At 41.6% G+C, this 19,849-nt stretch overlaps 1 protein-coding gene and 1 long non-coding RNA gene across 2 annotated transcripts in view; both read left to right on the top strand.

Moving 5' to 3' along the window:
- The first annotated feature begins 6,154 nt into the window (after positions 1-6,154).
- Positions 6,155-12,978, top strand: LOC104874053. Its single transcript, XR_783653.2, has 3 exons — positions 6,155-6,281; positions 11,521-11,637; positions 12,788-12,978. It is a non-coding gene; the product is annotated as an uncharacterized LOC104874053 (long non-coding RNA).
- A 3,492-nt stretch (positions 12,979-16,470) lies between these two features.
- The window catches only part of LOC104874078 (neuroblastoma breakpoint family member 6-like protein), a 19,653-nt gene continuing 16,274 nt past the window's right edge, over positions 16,471-19,849 (top strand). Inside the window, exons 1-3 of the mRNA XM_033765970.1 lie at positions 16,471-16,648; positions 18,820-18,922; positions 19,427-19,640. Coding sequence (XP_033621861.1) covers positions 16,471-16,648; positions 18,820-18,922; positions 19,427-19,640 — 495 coding nt within the window. The remainder of the gene's footprint in view (positions 16,649-18,819; positions 18,923-19,426; positions 19,641-19,849) is intronic.

The following is a 19,849-nucleotide window of genomic DNA, read 5'->3' as shown; positions in this document are numbered from 1 at the left end:
TGCAGTTCAACTTATCTGAGGAAATTCTAAAACCCATTTTGGAGCATCTTCATACTTTAAAAGCGAGCTCCATGTCATCTCTCATTCATATACTAACTGGTCAAATAGAGTTCCTTTAATGTTCTTGAAATTTAGCACACTGTGAGGCTTTGTTTCTTGTGGATGCAGCAGGAGGAAGGAAGGGGAGCCTGGAGAGACTGGCACAGCTGCACACCTGCTCTCAGGGCTGCTACCTGGCAGACTATCCATGCAGCATGAGTACCTTTGGTCCCTGGCACCCCTCCCTCACCTGCCACACCCGGTTGCCAGTCCCTCCAGATGCCTTGGCCCTCTCTGCCCAGCTGAATATACTGCACAGCCTTCCAATGCCTTGTCCTGGTTTGAGTCACGTGTGAGGCTCGTGTGTTTTCTTACAGTAAATGAGTCTTTTCTGCGGTCAGTCCGTCAGTTTATTTCTTATACCCAAATACGGAAACCTGTGGGCAGTGAGAACGTGCATCCATTGCCCCTGCCTGCCTTGCATGTTGGCAACTCACCTTCTTCCATGAACACTTCTCCAAGCCTTCGTGAACTGGAATCCTCAAAGAGAAAGGAAAGAAAGAAAAAAGGAACTACCAACTTCTCTTCTGAGCACCTTGTTGTAAAATCTGATTAGTGTTTTCAACAACTGTTTGAATAAAAATATATATATATATATTTTTTGGTACCGGGGATTGAACTCAGATCCTTGAGAAATGTGTGCAAGGCAGGTGGTGGAACCATAGCTAAATCCCTGGCCCTAAATTTTTTGAATAAATAAAAAAGCGTGTAATTCAATGAAGATGAACTAATGTAATCACCCATATAACTACTTTCCTATCATGCTAAGGGGCAGAGACTTTTGAATTCCAAGTGTCTCATGCCCCTTTGTTATTGATGTCCCTAACCCTGCCGTAAGTCTTGCTCTGTGTTCTGTAACTCTTTGTTTCATCACTTAGAGCATTTCATGTAAGTGAAATTGTGCTTGTTTTTCACTGGGCACAGTGGTTTTATCTGTCAGTTCATTAGTTTTCATTTCTGTGTAGCATTTCCTTGTATGAAAAGAAATACACGGTGCAATTTATAGATTAATCTATACATGGAAATTTGGCTCTATTTCAGTTATTTATTTAATTTGGATTCCCTAAACATATTCTGTGTGATTTAATTCTTTTGAAATCTTCTCAGAGCTGTTTGATGTCCCGATATGTACTGTATCATGGTGAATATTTCATGTGCACCTGAGCATATTCTGCTCTTGTTGGGTGGATTATTGTATAAATGTCAATTAGGTGATCTTCAAATCTTCTATATCCTTAATAATCTGTGTACTTTCTGTATTAGTGTAATAGAATTGGAATCTCCAGCGTTATTTATGAATATATCTCCTTTCATTTCTAACATTTTTTCTTTCATGTGTTTCAAAGTTCCACTGTTGTCAGGTATGGTGGCGCATGCCTGTAATCCCAGCACTTGGGAGGCTGAGGCAGGAGGATTGCCATGAGATCAAGGCCAGCCTGGGATACAGTGAGTTCAAGGCCAGCCTGACTTTCAGGCCACTGAGACCTAGTTTCAAAAAAAAAAAAAAAAAAAAAAAGTTGTATTATTAGGTGTGTACCCACTTAAGATTAATTTTTTTTGATAAATGGATTCTTTTATCATTATTAAGTATTTCCTTTTCTCCCTGATTACTCATCCCAAGTTCTACTTTGACATTAATCATTTAATAGTTTACTCCAAGCATCACTGGGCCGCATGTTTGTTTAGGTGCTGATGATCCTGAGTTTCCTCAGGTGGGTGTCATTTCAACCAGTCAATTCTTGTCAGTAAATTTGATAAAATTCTAGTATTTATATTCCTGTTACATTTATTTTATAAAAATTAACAAAAATATGCAATTTTTGGTCACCCTGTATTTAAATAATAATTTAGGTGGCTTAAAGTAGCCACTCTTTGCTTACTTCTTATTAGGGTTTGCTAAGTATTTCTTTCATGGTCTTCTATTTTTAACCTATTCATGCCTTTCCTCCTAAAGAAAGTTTTCTGTAGCTTTCAGATAGTTGAATTTTGCTTTTTAAATCCTATGTGCCAGGCCGGGGATTTAGCTCAGTGGTTCTGCTGCCTGCCTTACAAGCTGAAGGACCTGAGTTTGATCCCCAGTGCCAAAAAAAAAAAAAAAAAAAAAAAAAAAAAAAAAAAAAAAAAAAAAAAAAAAAAAAAAAAAAAAAAAAAAAAAAAAAAAAAAAAAAAAAAAAAAAAAAAAAAAAAAAAAAAAAAAAAATCCTATGTGACAATACTTGATTTTTGGTGTTTTGACCATTTAGTATGACATACAAATATAAATCTAAGGTAATGTAACTTTATATATGATTTGTCTTCTGTTTTGGTATTTATTCTGTTTTGCCCACCTGTTCTTTTCCTTTTTGCGATTCCATTTTTATCACTGCTGTTAGCTTGTGGATTATGCTTCTTTAAGTACTGTAGTGTTCCAGATCACACAGGATATTTCTGTTGTACCACAGGATGCCTTTCAATATTATATCACTCATATATAAGAACTATGCAACAGTATATTTCAATTTCTTCCCTCTTGTTCTTTGTGTGTTGATATTACACATTTTACTTTTGGTTACAAATTTAGCTTCACAGTGTATGGTCATTAGTTTGTTTTAAATAGTTCCTTTTAAAGCAAATTTAAAAATGAGAAAAAAACTTGAATATTTACCATTTCTGACACTTTATTTATTTATTGTTTCCGTGCATTCAAGAGTCATCTCGTGTCTTTTATCTTCAGGCAGAGGGGAAGAAGGGGACCGAGGGCAGCTCCTAGCCTGCTTGGCCCCCTTGGGGGACCAAAACTTTCCTTTTCTCTAAATCTGGAGGTGGACTGGCCTCAGAAAGTGAAACAGGGCCCCATCCATTCTGTGTTGCAGACGAGAAGCAGTTCTGGCCCCACAGTGAAAGACAGCTTTGGTTTCAGAAAGGTCCCTCTGTGCTGGACTGGGATTGCTGGATTCAGAGTCCAGAGTGCTTGCCCAGTACCGTGGTGAAAATGCTCCGACTTGGTGCAGGTGTACAACTCCCAGCTGCCCTCCTGTCCCAGAATTTCCTTCTCGGGCAGGTTTCTTTGCTGCACAGGACCTGGGTACCATCAGGACACAATGGAACCAGGCTTCCGGACTCAGCTTCTCTCCACTCAGCTCTTGAGTGCTGTACCTCAGGGGATCAGATTAAATTCACTTTGGGATGAGGGACAGGGAAAAACATATTAGGCCTTTTCCAAATCCCTTTGCTCTTTGAAAGTTACTAGAGTTTCCTGTTCTGATAAAAAATTCTTGCCTCCCCAAGTTTTTTTTTTTTACTGCAGAGTACACGTGGGGACCTTTGCACTGAGGTACTGCCCCGCAGCCCCAGCCCCAGATTTATATTTTTATTTTGAAACAAGCTCTTCCTAAATGGTTCAGTTCCCCGGGCTGGGCGTGAGCTTGCCGTCCTCTTGCCTCGGTGTCACAGATGTGTGCCGCCACACCTTTCCTTTTCTTTGCAGTTCTTTTTCTATTGCTCAGGGACCTCTGATGACTTTTAGAAGCAGATTTGGGATTTATTGGAATTCTTTTCCTCCTCCGACCCTGGGATTCCTGGACTTGGTCTCCTGTCTCTCTTTGAGCTCATATTTCTGTGTGGCTTCCTCCTCCCCCATTGCTCAGTTCCTTCCAATTCTCCGTGCTTCTCACCGTGTTCCATCTCCTCTCCTGCTTCCCTTGGCTACTGCTCCGTTTCCTTCTCCTCCCTTCCAACCTTGTCCATCAGCATCACACTCACAGTCCAGTCCAACACAGGAATGGCGACTGCAGTTTGAAAGAGTGTGGAGGTCCTATCAGGACCTTCTGAGGGTCTTTGCTTGGCAGGCTAAGTGAAGTGACAACAAAATTGTCTTTGAAAATCCACATTCATTCCTGGAGGCCTGGCATAGGACTGTTTGACCTAAGGTGTCTTTTCCTGGGCTGATCCCAAACAAACAAAAACAAGCTCTGGTCATGAAGGGCTAAATCTACTGGCAAAGTGCCCGAACATTGAAATTAGTGGGAGCATCCCAATCATCACTTTTTAAAATACCAAATAGGTCAGGAGTGGTGTACTTCCACCACTTGGGAAGCTGAGGCAGGAAGCTTGCCATAAGTTCAAAGCCACCCTGGGCTACGTACTGACTTAAGGCCAGCTCAGAGTACAAACTGAGATGTCTCAAAATCAAATCAAATCAAACAATCCCGAGCGGAAGGTTATGGTTGCCTCCAGTGGCCCTGCTGGGATGGTTCACAGAAACTTGCATTACCTAGGATGCTGCGGGTATCAGTGCTCAGCAGGCTATGTCCAAAGAAAAGCTCTACAAGTGCCTCACCTAGCTACTCATTAAGGTATTGTCCCTTTCTGTTTTCCTGGCCATAGTGGGGGGTCGAGGCCCAGGCCTTCCACCCTGGGGTTTGGCTGACTTGAGCACTGGAGGGCATTCTGCCACATCTCTGCACCTTGAATAGACCTAATGTGATGGGCCAAGTGCTGCCTCACACAAAGTAGGGAGCTGCCAGATCCAAGAGCAATAAGCACAGGCCCGGTGGGCTCGAGGACACAGGGTTCTCTTCTATGACCCAGTCAAACCGAGGTTCACCCTTTCCATCACCCAAATCTTGGGCCGCCTGCAGTCTCCAGTCCTATTGGTCAGGTGTGGGTTGCTTATCTAGGTAGCGCACAGTGTTCTCGTGGATTTTTGGCTTTCTCTCCGGCTCTTCTGCTCTGTCTTGCTTTTCCCCCTTTAATCTCCCACCCTCCCACTTCCTCTTTCACGTACTCTCGGTTCCCACCCTGCTGCCACATGTCCCACTGCTTTCTCCACTTCCACTTTCCCTTCTCACACTCGCCTGCATCCATGGGCTGAGGCCACTGCCTTGTCCCAGATGTGAAGCCCATGGTGGTTTCAGATGTGTAGACATTTCCCGGGAAACTGATGCAACTCAGGATAAAAGTTTTACAGAACAGCCATTTTTTTTAGCCACCAGGGATAGAACCTAGGGAGATAACTACCATAGCTCTTTTTACTTTTAAGTTGGAGACAGGGTCTCTCTGTGCTGTCCAGGGTGGCCTGGAATTAGCCATCCTCCTGTTTCAGCCTCTGGGGCTCCTGGGATTATAGCAATATGTCGCCATGCCTGGCAAATGTCTAATCTGTAATCCTCTATAACTAAAAATTGGCGGAATTCTGAGTCCTCTCAGTCACTTGTGGTGGAACGCCTTCCTCCACCAGCATATACCGGATGCTACTTGTGCCAGATCCTACAATAGGTGAGGGGCTGCATAGGTAGCAAACCTGAGCTCCATCACTACTGGAGTGCACCACTGGTGCACTGATTGGCAAGAAGGGAGTGCAACTGCAGGAACACACAGAGCTCCTCTCCTTCCCGCCTGCTGGATGCCTGGGTCCTGGAGCATGGTGAGTGAAGTGTGGAGAAGAGGGGCTCATGGATGATTCTTGATTCCATGCTGTAGAAATCACCTGCAGAGAGACAAGCTTCTGTGAGTCGGGGAGAAGGGGTGAACATAGTGGGCCTGTGTTTGGGTGTCCTGGGCCCCAGCTCATTCAGCCTGAGGATCAGACTTGCCCAAGGACAAGTGTTAGTGTTTGCAGCACCATTTTTTGGGGTGGGTACTGGGGTTGAACTCAGGACCTTGTGCTTGCAAGGCAGGCAGCAGAACCACTGAGCTAAATCCCCGGCCCCAACAGTGGGTTTTGATTGTGTTTTCAGGGGAAGAAAAGGACCTGAGGCCTTTCTTATGGCACGTTAAGAGCCTATGATTTTATAGTATTCTGTCCCTGGGGTAAAATGTGTTAGTGTGTGGATTTTGGAAGAAAAGCTTAGTGGTTCATGCTCATCCCAGGACCCTCTAGTTCTTACCTAAATTCCTTCTGCAGCCTCTAATGATTTCTCAAAATTTACCAAAGTCTTTAGAGTCACTTTTCTTTCAGGCATCAAATTGTAGCTTCCAGTTCTTCTTGGCCTCCTTCTCCTTGGATCTGTGAGTATTGCTCTCTGAGGTCACAGTGGTTGGAATATTCACTGAGTTCTACCCTGGGCAGGGCTTTCTCCTTGTCCTAGTGCTACCATTGGGCTGCCTGCACTGTCCTGAGGACTGAGGCCAACTTCATCTGATGGACTCCACGGGGATCCTCAGGGCACAAGCATGAAAGTCATCAATGTCTTCAACTCCAGGTTGGTGTACCCTGCTATCACAGAATGCCACTAGTATGGGGGACCAGGCAGGGGACGCAACCAGAACCTCCGCCATGGGTCCTGGCCTCCTGTGTGCCACTATAGCACAAGGAAAATTAAAGAAAAAGAGTGGAAACTAGACTTAGAGTGAAGCTGAGTCTTGGGGCATGATTAGTGCTGTGCTGACAGCAAAGACAAAGGCCCTCAAGCTATCCAGTATTTATTGAATACAGTCATGGAAAGGAATAGGAAGCTGGGTATGCTTTGTAGGCATCTAGTGAAATACTGCTGAACACCTGGCACAGTGGCACCAGACAGGGCTGTTACGGAGTAAGCATTGCTCAACTTACTTGAATACAACAAATTGGCATTGTGACTGGATGCAATTAGCAAGCAACCCTTTGGGTTATTGAGAAGTCATAATTCAGGGGAAAAGATTTTAACTGGGGTCATGCTGACCTCAGCTGCATGTAACAACAGCAGAGTCCTGCCACTCCACAGACCAGGGCCTAGGTTTTCATGGCAGCCATTGGGGAAGGGGCTATATTCACCCATTCCACCATCTGATGTGCCCATCTGAGTCACATAGGGCTTCAGTCTGACTCTTGATATAAAACAATATAGCTGAATTATGGAAAGCAAGAAGCAGGTGCCACTGATAGACCACTAGTCCTGGGCAGGGATGTCTGATACACACACTAACACTTTGATTTGGGACTGCACCATCCTGGCAGTTAAGAACAAATTAAGAGACATTATGTTGTAGAACAGTTATGGATTTGCACATAAATTGAGCAGTTAGTTCAGTATTCTTATGTGTTCCCTGTCCCTGCACATTACTTCCCCTATTATTAGTATTTTACCTCAGTGTGGTTTGTTTCCTAGAATTGAAGAACTAATATTCATACATTATAATTATTAAGTATAGTTCATAATTTACATTAAGGTTTGTTCTTTGTGCTTTAAATTATTGACAAATGCTTTATAGCCTGTTTGTCCAGTAGAGGATTATTCAGAAGAGTTTCACCACTTCGAACTTTCCTTTTCTTTACCAGCTTACCCTTTTCTGCCAGCTCCTTGGAAATATTGATGTTTTCACTATTTCTAAACTATAACTTTTCCAGAATGTTTTTTTTTGGGATTGTACAGTATGAAGATACTTAGACCAGCTTCTTTTTGGTATACTGTCTTTCAGGTTCCTCTATGTGTTTTCTTGGATTTTAAAAATTTCTGGATGTTGCTTCATTATGTGGATATACCACCAGTTTTTGTCCATCACTTAGTGAAAGACATCTTGGTTACTTCTTCCACTTTTTTATAATCGTGAATAAACTGCTATGAACATTCATGTAAGGTTGTGTGTGTATGTGTGCATGTATAAGTTTTCATTTTATTTATTTTTTCCTTTTTTCTTTATCGGTAGTACAGTTACATTCATCATTGAGATCTTGTGCCTTTACATGATATATCTTGGTTCTTATTTTTTCCCTCTTTCCCCTGCCCTCTCTTCACCCCCTCCACCAAATTTTCATTTTATTTGGAGAAATACCTAAGAAAATATTTGCTGGCTTTTGTGGTACAACTACACTTGCCTGTATAAAAACAAACAAACAAAAGTTAAACAGCTTTCCATTATGACTGGGATATTTTGTATTTCCACTGGTATGAATGAGAGCTCCTATGTTCCACATCTTTGATGGCATTTCATATTGTCAGCTTTTTAGGTTTTAGTTATTCTGATGGTTGTGTAGCTGTATCTCTGTTTTGAATTTATAAAAGTTTTGATCATTGTTTTATATACTTATTTGCCACTTGTTTATTTTATATTTTTGGAGAAGTGCCCAGACCTTTAGCTCATTTTTAAATTGTGTTTGCTTTTTTATTGTTGACTTTTATGGGTTCTGTGTTTATTTTGGATATCAATCCTTCACTAGATCTATATTTTACAAATAATTTCTCCCAGTGTGTGAGTTGTTCTTTCCTTTTCTTAACCATGCCTTTCACAAAACAACAGTATTGAACTTGAATGAAGTTAAGCTTGCTGTTATTTTTCTCAAATGAATGATGCTTTCTTTCATGGGTAGTTTTGTATCTAAGAAGTCATCATTAAAGATCACTTAGATATTTTTTATCTTACCATTTAGGAGTATGTTGGGCCAGGGATTGAGCTCAGTGGCACTGTGCCTGCCTTGCAAGTGCAAGGTCCTGAGTCTGATCCCGGGTACAAAAAAAAAAAAGAGGTTTTAATCCATTTTGTGTTGTCTTAAGAAAATACTTGGGTCTGGGAACTTTATAAAAACAAGAGTTCTTTCATTGTGGTTTTGTGTTTTTCTTGTTGGGTTTTCAGTGATGGGCTTTGACTGAAGGCCTTGCATATGCTAGTTAAGTTCTTCACCACCTCAGCTAAATCTCTACCTCCAGGATAAGTGTTTTATTTTGGCCTACATTTCTGGAGGCTAGATTGTGAGGCTCTCTGTTGTATCGCCACAGGAAGCTTACATCTCAAAGTGGGAACGTGGGCAACAGAGTTCACATGGTGAGAGAAGAAACGTGGTAAGAGAGAGAGGAGGCTGCTTTTTTTACAGTGTGTTCTCCACGGAGCTGGCCTGGTGCTGCCATTCTTTCGAACTGTATTAATCATGGAGGAGAAGCCCCATGATTTAATCGTCCAGCCCCCCTTTTCCCCCACCCTCAACTCAGTAGCATTGTACTGGGGAACCAAGCTTCCAACATGTGAAACTTTGGAGAGTCACACCATGTCAGAGCCCAGCCAGGAGTCTCATAGTTTTATACCCCCTTTTTTATACTCTGATGTATCTTATGGAGAATGTAAGAACTCTGTCTATATTTATTTATACCTCCCATGTAGATGTCCACTTGTTCCATCTCCACTTGGTAAAAAGACTGTCCTTTCTCTGCTAAATCATACTTTTGGTGTTTCTAGGGCCTGCATTCTTTTGCACTGATGTTGTTTTCTGATTTTCCCTTCCTTCACCAGCTCCATCCTATGTTCCATACTATAGCTTTATAGTAAGTCCTGAAGTTGGCAGTGTCAGTCCTCTGGGGAATTTTCAGATCTTTGCCAAGACAACCTGGTTGTATTCCTAGAGGTAAAAATAAAAGTGTGAGTATCCTGTAAGTCTCAGTCCTGAGGAGTTTTAAATTCCCAAGTAAAGCCAGCTCAGCTGGCAGCAGTTTGCCAGTTGCCACTTAAGTGTCCCTACCAGTGATCTGGCCCCAGTAGCTTCTTTTCCTGGTCTGCTGTCACTCCCTGTGTTAGCCTTTTTTGTTCTTCAGGTGGCAGTTTTCCCACTGACCAATTCTCTGGTCAATTAGTAAATTTTTTTTAATTGTGAGGAGAAGTGATAGGTTTCTATCTCATTTATGTTGGCGTAAAACCTGAAATTTGTTTTAAAAATTATATATATGAGATCACCAATTTTAAGTGTATAATTGAATGATTTTACTTGATTTGTAGAATTGTGTGACCATCCACTGCTTTCCCTTTTAGAATATTTAATTGTGAGGAGAAGTGATAGGTTTCTATCTCATTTATGTTGGTGTAAAACCTGAAATTTGTTTTAAAAATTATATATATGAGATCACCAATTTTAAGTGTATAAATGAATGATTTTACTTGATTTGTAGAATTGTGTGACCATCCACTGCTTTCCCTTTTAGAATATTGTTGTCTCTTTGCAGGCATTCCCTGCATTGCTGCCCACCTTGAGTAAGCTTTAGTAAAGCAAACATTTGCAAAACTCTCGTCTTTAAATTTTTATTAGATTGGTACTGTATGTAGTAAATCATTATGTTAATTTTCAGTACACTGGAGGAGAGATTTTTTTTTCCTAAAGACATTGGGAGACCTTAACACTAGTGACAGTTTCTTGCTGTCCTTGATTTGACTTATCTTTGCTGGTAACTGGTCTCATAAACCTTTGTGGTGAGCTCAGAGGACGAAGATGGTAGAAAAATCCACCGTTAGAAAGAGTGATAGGTAATGAGTTTGCAGTTAGTGTTATTAGTGTTAAGAATTTCACCTTTTTTTTGGTACTAGGGATTGAACTCAGGACCTTGCACTTGTGAGGCAGGCAGCAGTGCCACTGCGCTAAATCTCCGGTCTCAAAAATTTCACCATTTTTATTCTATTACAAATTTGGTTTGATTAAAGAGACATTAAGTGAGTGCAACACTTTTTATGTTTTTTTAAGGCTTGTGAAGTTCTTTATTTTGTCCTATTTTGAAAGCAAAACATTTATTGGTTCGTTTTAGGCATACATAATAATAACAACATTCATCATAGGGAATTTGTACCTACATGTAATATATCTTGGTTCTTCCTTTTTCCCCATTCCTTTCCCTTCCTTTTGACCCCTCTTCCTTTTCTCCTTCTATTTTTTTCTCTTGTCCCTTCTTTCCTTTTTCCAACCCATCTCCCATTTTCCCCTTCTCACTTGGACATTTTCTTCTTATTTCCCAATAACTATTATACATTTGGTCCTTTTTTATATTTTTGGTTTCTCAAATCCGAGAAACAGTGTGATATTTAAACATGTGCACCCAATTTATCTCGCTTAAGAGCATGGTCTCAAGGTGAACCCATTTAACTGGAAATATCTCAAGCTCATCCTTTTTTATGGCAGAGCAGTACTCCATTGTATAAAAAAACACATTTTCTTTATTTTCTTTATCCCTTTCATCAGTTGATGGGCATTTAGGCTGTTCCCAAGATTTCACGATTACAAACTGTGCTGCTATAAACGTGGGTGTGCATGTATCGCTGTGGTATGATGCTTTAAATTCTTGCAGGAAGTTTTATGTTTATGAGGAATCTCCACACCGATTCCCACAGTGGCTGCACCAAACTGTACTCCCTCCAGCAGTGGAGAAAGGCTCTTTTTCCTCACAGCCCCATCAACATTTGTTATTGGCTGATTTCTTTGATAGCAGCCATTCTTTCTGGAGTGAGATGGAATCTCAGCGTTGTTTTTATTTGCATCTCTCAAATGACCATGAGGTTGAACATTTTGTGCTATGCTTATTTGTAGGGCTTGGGAAATTCTCTTAGCCTTTCTGTGTCTCAGTCACCTGGTTCCTAAGATAAAGGACATACCATATCTCCGGTCTTCCCTGCTCGCTTTGTGCTGAAGCCTTCAGGGACTGAGATACACTTTTATGTTTTGTGGGGACTAAGCCCACAAACTGAGTTGGTATGTGTTCTGTGTATCCCTTGCAGGAGCCTGAGCTGAGTCCACATCCTGAGAAACCAGGATTGGAGGAGCAGGTGGAAGAAAGATTGTATGCAGGTTTTGAGGATGTGGAGCAGGTGGGAATGGAAGCGCTCAGCATAAGGGTAAGTTGGATCCAGAACCTTCCGGGGAAGCCTAGAATAAGGACCAAATGGTCATGGTGGAGCAGTTGGGAATGGAAGCGCTCAGCATAAGGGTAAGTTGGATCCAGAACCTTCCGGGGAAGCCTAGAATGCCTCACATCCTCCATCCCTTGAAGAAACAGCTTGAGCTGAGCTGTGACGAGTGGGGGAGGAATGTACTCCACAGTGGGTTTGTCCACTGCTCAAGGAGCTCCACTGCATGGAGTTAAAGCAGGTTTATATTGCCCACAAGCTCTAACTGCAAACAAGGGAAGATATGACCATGAAGCTCTGCCCCAGATGCCAGGGTTTAGAACTGGAAGCCACTCTCCTTGTAGATCCCCATAAAATGAATATGAGCTGAGAGGGAATAAGCAACACCTGAAGAAGTTGAAAACCACTATTTCTAGGCTCAAAAGTTCTGTTTTAATTTAGTGGGACCTGTGCTTCATAAGCAGCAACCCTTGCGCCCTCCTTGTCTACTTTCAGTTGTGCAAGGTGTGTGTGCAACCAGCATTTCTCACATACTTGCTACTAGCTTAATTTTTTTACACTTTGTTAAGAAACTTGGGCATTGAAGTATCAATAAGATTTCAGTAGAGAAACAAGAGTCCTGAGAAGAACAAGATAAGCAATGTAAACAAAGTGTGCTAGTTTCCCTCAGCTGAGGACCTGTGCCAGCACAGAGTGTGGGTGGACAGGGTAAAGATGGTATTGCTCAGGCCAAGGACAGGCACTTTTTCATCAGCACTCAGAGGTGGAAAGAAGGTCATGAGGTTTGGATGGGTTAGGGCAGGCTTCTCTCCATGGAGAGGCCCTTTGTTTCTTTCTGGGAGAAAGAGAGCATTTCTGACAGGACATCTGGGTAGAAATACAACTGTGATAGTCAGAGGTTCTAAATACTTCTGTGCACTCATTAAGTGAACACTTCTGAAAGCCTCCTCAGTGTTTGGTCCTGAGCTGGTAACTGCACGCAGAGACAAATAAAATATTACTCTAGCAGCATCCATAGCGCTCTGAGTCTGGGTAACCAGTGAGTCGTGAGAGTGACAGTCCCTTCATTCAAGGAAGTGGTGTGTGGGAATGCATCAGTGTTTGTATTGGTTTTCTTGTTTTTTCTTTCTTCCAACAGCTGGATGACCTGTCTCAAGATAATAATTTCTGACCTCTCAGAATAATACTAGCTGGTAAGGTCCCGGTCAGTGATAGCAGTACACACTGCCAAGGTCTGAAAATGAAGTGGACAGCAGGAGAAATGAAGAGGCAAGTTTAAAAGACTTAGAAGTTCACCATGGGCACATTTATCCTGAAATTCTCCACTCTCTGATAAATGCTTTCCAAACTTCAGTACTTTCTCCATTTATAAAGTAAATGAAATACTAGTCATATTCCTAAACCTGCAATGGTTTTTATTTCACCCTCAAATTTCAGATTGAATTGGGTGGAAAGAATGAAAGAATTTTTAATGTTTGTAGTAAAAGTGTGGTGGAAAGGTGTTGCTCAAATCCTGTTTTTGTAACACTGATTGGTTGAAAAGCAACTTTTACTCTCCTAAAAAGAGAATAAGCTAACAGTCCCGTTCTGCTTTTCTGTTTATGGTAGCCATACATTTCAAATAAAAATCTCTGTTTAGATAAAGAACGTGGATTCTAAGTTCGTGACTCACTTGTTATACCTCTGTAGTTAAAACATTGTGCCAAACATACAAGGAGGATACAGAAGAAGGTTATACAGTCCTCACTGAACAGAGCTTATCGTGTTTGTTCCTCATGCATTAAGGGCTCTCGGTAGGTGAGAGATACTTAGGGGCCCAACCTCATGAAAGGGAAGATGACAGTGTATGTGAGGAGAGCTCTGGTCCTTTTTAACTCCTAAAGATTTAGGACTAAAGGAATGTGGGGACCACTCTCTTCCAGAGAGTGTCCCACACTTGTGGCTTAATGCATACTTAGCATGGTCTCCATTCTCAGAAATTATTTAGGAAATCATAAAATCAAAAGATGTCATGTAGACATGGACTGAAGATCCTGAAGAACTATGGTAAATCACCGACAAGGTCAAGATCCTGCTCAGGATATGAAACAAGAGGATTAAATGCATGTATGTGGTTGTCATCTGGCACAAGAACATTTGCTCCTTTTTGCATCACCTAATGAGTTCTGTAGAAAACAATCTCCAAATGACCCAAAATATGGCCTTATAAACTAGAGAAAAATAAAGACACTCGCACTTCTATTGACTTCACATAAATATGAGTCCCTCAATGCATTTAACAGACTATAAAGTATGGCTGTGACTCTAGGGTCATGAAAGAAATCTGGGTCACTCCCAGATTCAGTGACCTTGGAATAAGCAGAATAGTGTTTAGAGGGGCCAGATGATGGTGGCCAAAGGGACTTCAGTACTGTGATGCAGATGGCTCCCTTTAACATTATATTTTAGAGAAAGGTCTGCTCTGCAGTCCTGCACTAAATTTATCCTGTATTTGGTGGGCCCGTGGTACCTTCTAATAGAGATCAGGAATGTCTGTGGAGTCTTAGATACATCTAAGACCAGTATTATTACGCAGTACAGTTGGAAGATAGTTTGGCACAAAAAAGGCCAGCTATCAGAAGCCATTGCTGTAGTCTTTTGTCCATTACTTGGACTTATGTGCTGGCTGGTCCACAATGATGTCTTGAGTTGGTACCTCCAACTCGTGCAAGTTCAGAGACTAATCTGAAAAATCTGGTTACATGAGGATCCCCACTCAAGACAGAGGCTCAGAAAGCCTAGGTGGTGATGGCAACTGAGAGAGTGAGGAGGGGGTTCAGGGCCTCACTCCCCATCTGCCCGTGCCTCTCAGTCCAGCCTCAGCTTCTCTGCTTAGTGCTGCACTGAGGATCATCCTCACCCCAGGCGCTTACCATGTTCTGTAGTAGGATTTGGCCACAGACCAACAAGGTGAGGTTAAATCACACAGATGCATCAAGCCATGAAAAATGTCTTAGGAGCCCTGTTTTGTTGAATACATGGGTGAACTGAATGAAACATGAAAAAACATCATATTTGCAAGTGTTTTTCCTAGTAGTCATTGCACATACTCAAGCTCTGATACCATAAACTATTGTAATCACTTTGATGGCTAAGAAAAGGCTCTTGTGGGACTACAATGGCATCTGTAATACATGTGATCTGAAATGCTTGGTGACATAGAAAGCAAAAAAATTTTTTTTCCTCTCATTGAGTTTATTGGTACCTTTTAGGTACACAGTACAGTTACATTCATCATTGGGATCTTGCACCTTTACATGACAGGTCTTGGTTCTCATTTTTTCCCCTTGTCCCTGCCATCCCTTCACCCCTCTGCCCCTCCCCATTTACAAACACTTCATTTCCATTTTTTCATTTTTCTCATATTTTTTTCTTTTCCCTTATTACCTTTCCCCATACCCCTCCCACTTTCCCTACAACTTTAGCCCCTTTCTTCCTATTTTACATTGATAGTTATATCATTAGGATCTTATGTACTATTATAGGTTTTCACACCAGAGAAACTTTTCAGTATTTACACATGTGTGACTTATTTATTTTACTTAGGAGTATATCTTCAATATGTATCCATTTTCCTACGAATGAACCTAATTTCTCATTCTTTATGGCTGAGTAGTATTCCATTTCATAGAAAAATCACATCTTCTTTATCCAGTCTCCAGCTGATGGGCAAATTGGCTGTAGGAAGCAAAAATTTTAAACACACACAATAAAACCCCCTCACCCTTCTGGATGTTAAGAGATAGTGATGTCAAATTTAACTTAGGTGTAAGGAAAGACCTAGTTGTCCCACAGATAAAAAACAAGCCAACATAAAAATGGAGAGTAGCAAGAATACTATTGAGAAATAATGTTATACATTTAAAATGCATTTTCTTTTATTCTGCTATATTATATATTGCTCTTTCTTGTATAATTTTAATGAATTTGATATAATGTGCAAATATTCAGAGAAAAACATCAAGATAGTTTTGTATTTTTACATTCACACGATTTTACAATTTTCCCTGAAAAAAAGTCTAAGATCAGCTTTAACAATAAAGAATCAGGCTGTAATCCTGGCACTCGGGAGGCTGAAGTAGGAGGATCGCTGTGATTTCGAGACCAGCCTGGGCTAGTGAGCTCCAGGTCAGTCTCAACTATATAAGGAGACCTGTCTCCAAAAAAAGAAAACAAAAACAAAAACAAACAAACAAAAAAACAGTGAGTTAACTTCCAGATAGTGTTAAGGAAGATAACACATTTGGGAACAATTTCTGCTTTGATGATTTTACACATATGTATGAATAACTGTGAAATAAGTATTGGTCTTTTGAGAAAGAGGTAGTTGGTATTGGCTCAGGAGGACACAGTATGAAGACTGGAGTGAGAATTTGTCACTAGTGGTGACTTTTGGGAAGAGACCCAGTAGCTTTTTACATCTGCGTGGCTGAGGCAGTGCCAGTGGCTCCTAACATTCTGTGACACGACCCCATTCCATTTCTGTGGTTACAACTGCCAACATTACCTGCTTCACTGGGCCCTGCCTCTCAACTCCTGTTGGAGTCTGAGCTATAGGCAGTGCCTCAGCTCTGGTCCTTGATATTTACTTGAAGGTTAAGAACTCTTGAGGGCTGCAGGTGTCGATTAACTTTATCTCAGTGCTAAGTTCATAAGGATAGTTGTTGTCATCATTGCTTAGTCCTCAGCCGACCTATTTGATTTTGTTTGATTTTAACCTGTCGTGTGTTTGGGGTCACCTGCACAGTCTCTGGCTCTATCTCTTTCACGACACGTGTCATCATGGGAGTACCTGTCGTCCCTTCTTGTCATCCACAGACTGGATTGGGTAGTTCAGAAACTGAACAGGAACTACAACAGCAGCTGGAGGAGAGTAAGGAGAAGTTTTATGAACTCCAAGGACGTTTCCTTGTGTCTGAAGCTACTGTCTATGCCATGGCTAACGAGCTTCAAAAACACAGTAAGTTCTGTGGTTCCTGGATCCTAGAGTGATGAATGATCTTTTCTCACTCTGAGAAAGGAACTTTTCTCCAAACTCAATTTTTCTCTTCCCTCCATCAACTAAGTTTTCCTTACTAAGTTCCTAGAGAGATAGATGGTTTTTTGCCTTCCAGTTAATGACGATGGACAAACCAAGGTTCAACGAATTCACCAGTTTCTCTCAGTTTTCTTTTCTTTTCTTTTCTTTTTTTTTGGTTTTGATTTTTGAGACAGGGTCTAGCTATGTAGATAAAACTGATCTTAAACTAACTGTGTAGCCCAGGCTGACCTCAAATTCCTACAGTCCTTCTGCCTCAGCTGGGATGATGGACATGTTCCCGTACAGATTTCTCTTACTTTATAATGAAGTGTAAGGTGAGACTAGGGTTAAAATATGTTCGACTCCTGACCCAGATATGGATTTATCTACTCTTCTCACTATCAGGCATAGCCACTGTTATTAGACCCTTTGTGTATCCTATGGGATCCTGCAGATATATAATATATCTAAAGATCTAGGACTGGTGATCTTCTGTGTCATTCAAGCTTCGGATGATTTCTTATTGGCAAAACACTGTGCTGGTTATGTTGCGGAAATAGGTTGGTTGTGGTCTCCTCCTGTTTTAATGGAGTTATGGAGGATTCCACTCCTAACTGAAACTGTAGCTGCCATAACTGTCACCATGGAGACCTGGGAGTCCTAGGTTACAGGGCCTTTCCTAGAAGTCCAAGAGAACCTCATTACACCCCAATGTAATGGAAAGCACTTCTAGGATATCAGAGAATTGGCAGTGTCTCTTGTATTTATGGCTGAACTGTTGAAACTTCAGGGGCACAGGAAAGGCCAGCAGGCCAAAATGTAACACCGGGGTTTGAGCGATGAAACATAAGGCCAAAGTGAGAAGAACCACAGTGAGCCCTAAGTTTGTGTTCAGGGCAGCCTCCCTCCTGCTTTGAGCTTAACGGCAGGAGCCCATTGGGCAGTACAGTGAGAAGTACTGTGGTGACTGGAGTCAGGGCCTCGTGTAAAACAACAGGAGCTCAAGCAATCTTGCCATCTCTGACCTGAATTCGCCTCATTTATCAAAAAATCTTTGTCCCCAAATTCATTGGCAGAATATTTAGTTCAACCGAAAGAAAACAGTCAAAATAGAAAACAGTCCAAACATGTTAAGCAAGCCAAGGGATCAGTGGTGGGAATTAGCCGCCTGTATGTCATTAACATCGTTCCTTACAATCACAATATTATTTCAGCTAAAGGTTTTGAAAATAATAAAGAAGAGAGACGTCCCACAAGTATCTGTACAGGTGACAGTGTGTAGAGCACGGGCCCTGGGCCTGTCTCCATGGCTGTAATCCAGGTTTTTTTGTCTTCTCTGCCTCACAGGTTTCTCAGCTCCCCATATGGTCCATACTTATACCTACTTGTGTGTGTTGTAATGAACACAAGATTTCTCCTAATAAAACACTTGCAACAGTGCCTGCCTCAGGGTAAACACTGAGAGTTGATATTTCAATTTCTCCTAACTTCACACAAAATTTGTTAGTGTTGGGCATATGCTCTCAGGTCCTTATGCTCTTATGCCTTATGCTTTCCAGAAATTTTTCCTGGTATTTTTTTTTTGTTGTCTTTGAGAAACTTGTTCCTCACTGCAATCCCCACTGAAGAATATTTTCAACCCTAATTCAAGCAGAAAGGATATCACTATTTCTGTCCTAGCTAAGTGTTTGAGTTGAGAGACTGCAGGCTTGGTAACTGTAGTTTTCCTGCATTCAGATTTAGATGTCGTGGGATGTGAATTTTGACTTTGTCAACACCATTTGAATCATGACAATTTATGGACCTTGAAAGGTTTGCATTCCGTGTCTCTAAAATGGAGACAATGAAATGTCAAGTGGGATGTGAATTTTGACTTTGTCAACACCATTTGAATCACGACAATTTATGGACCTTGAAAGGTTTGCATTCCGTGTCTCTAAAATGGAGACAATGAAATGTCATCTCTGTAAGAGATCAGAGAATAAAAATATGGACAGGGCTACACAAACCATGTACTACCGTGTCATTATCCTTGTGATGGGTGTGGCCACCCCTCCTGGGGACTGTGTCACAGCTGTCCACTGAGGCAGGTGCATCCGTCTCTCTCTCAGATTGTCGGAAGTTCAAAGACATCGTTGAGTCTGTTCTGGGTGAGAAGCTGCTGTACAGGGAAACAAGGCTGACACAGAAGCTCAGGCTGGCCCAGAATTTGAGGTAAGGGGCTCTGTGCATTGCAGGGAGGATGGAAGTTGTGTGAATGCCTAAGTGAGACAGCTTGGGTGTGAGAACCAAGAGCCAGCCTGGTCCCCAGAGGGGCAAAAGGCCACATGGAAGTTTCACGTCTGACAATGACATGCGAAACCTTTAGGGGATCTCCTCTCCATCTGGACACATTTTTGTTGCTTCTCTGAACAAATGCACTATGTCTCTACTGATGCAGAGATGTCCACAGCCAATGATTAGGCACTGAAAGGGCCTCTCTGGGATGAGGGAGCCCCCTGGGTTTGATTACAGAAGAGTAGTGAGGGGAATATTGAGGAATCCAACAGGAGCACTTTGTGATACAGAGGATACCTTTATCTTTTTTTTTTCTTCTTTGCAGTAGCCAGGTCACCAAACCTGAATTGTGCTTTAGGGCTTCTTGAAGATAGTCACAAAAAATCAGTGTCAATGTCCATATAATTATTTCTGCTTTTATTTTTGAACTACCCCACCTAGGGAATGCAGTTTCCAATTTCAAGAGCAAGACCAGAAGCTGGCCCTGTTTCAGCAGAAATTACAACAGGGGAGAGATGCCGCGTTTCTACTGTGTCAGCATCTCAAGGACCTCTTCACCTGGGATCACCTTCATAGCAGCCAGGGTCACGGCTTCCGTGAGCTACTGATTGAAGCTGAAGGCTGGCAGAGGACCTTGTATAAATGCTTAGCTCAGGTAAGGCATGCACAGGCCTTGATTACCCAGAGGAACTCCAAGGTCCCCAGCTCACAGGATCTTTGTAGTGTGCCCCCACCTTTTTGAAATTTTTTTTTTGTTAACCAGGTCTTCTGGTGCAGATGTTATATTTTGTGCCCAGGGAAATAAGGCAACACTTACCAGTGCTCTGAATATGCTGTTGTTACTCTTTTTTTTTTTTTTTTTTC

Source organism: Fukomys damarensis, unplaced genomic scaffold, assembly GCF_012274545.1.
Source record: "Fukomys damarensis isolate Sample0158 unplaced genomic scaffold, DMR_v1.0_HiC HiC_scaffold_19, whole genome shotgun sequence".
Lineage (NCBI taxonomy): Eukaryota > Metazoa > Chordata > Mammalia > Rodentia > Bathyergidae > Fukomys > Fukomys damarensis.
The sequence above is the reverse complement of the archived record's forward strand: the minus strand, read 5'-3'. Positions and strand labels throughout refer to the sequence as shown.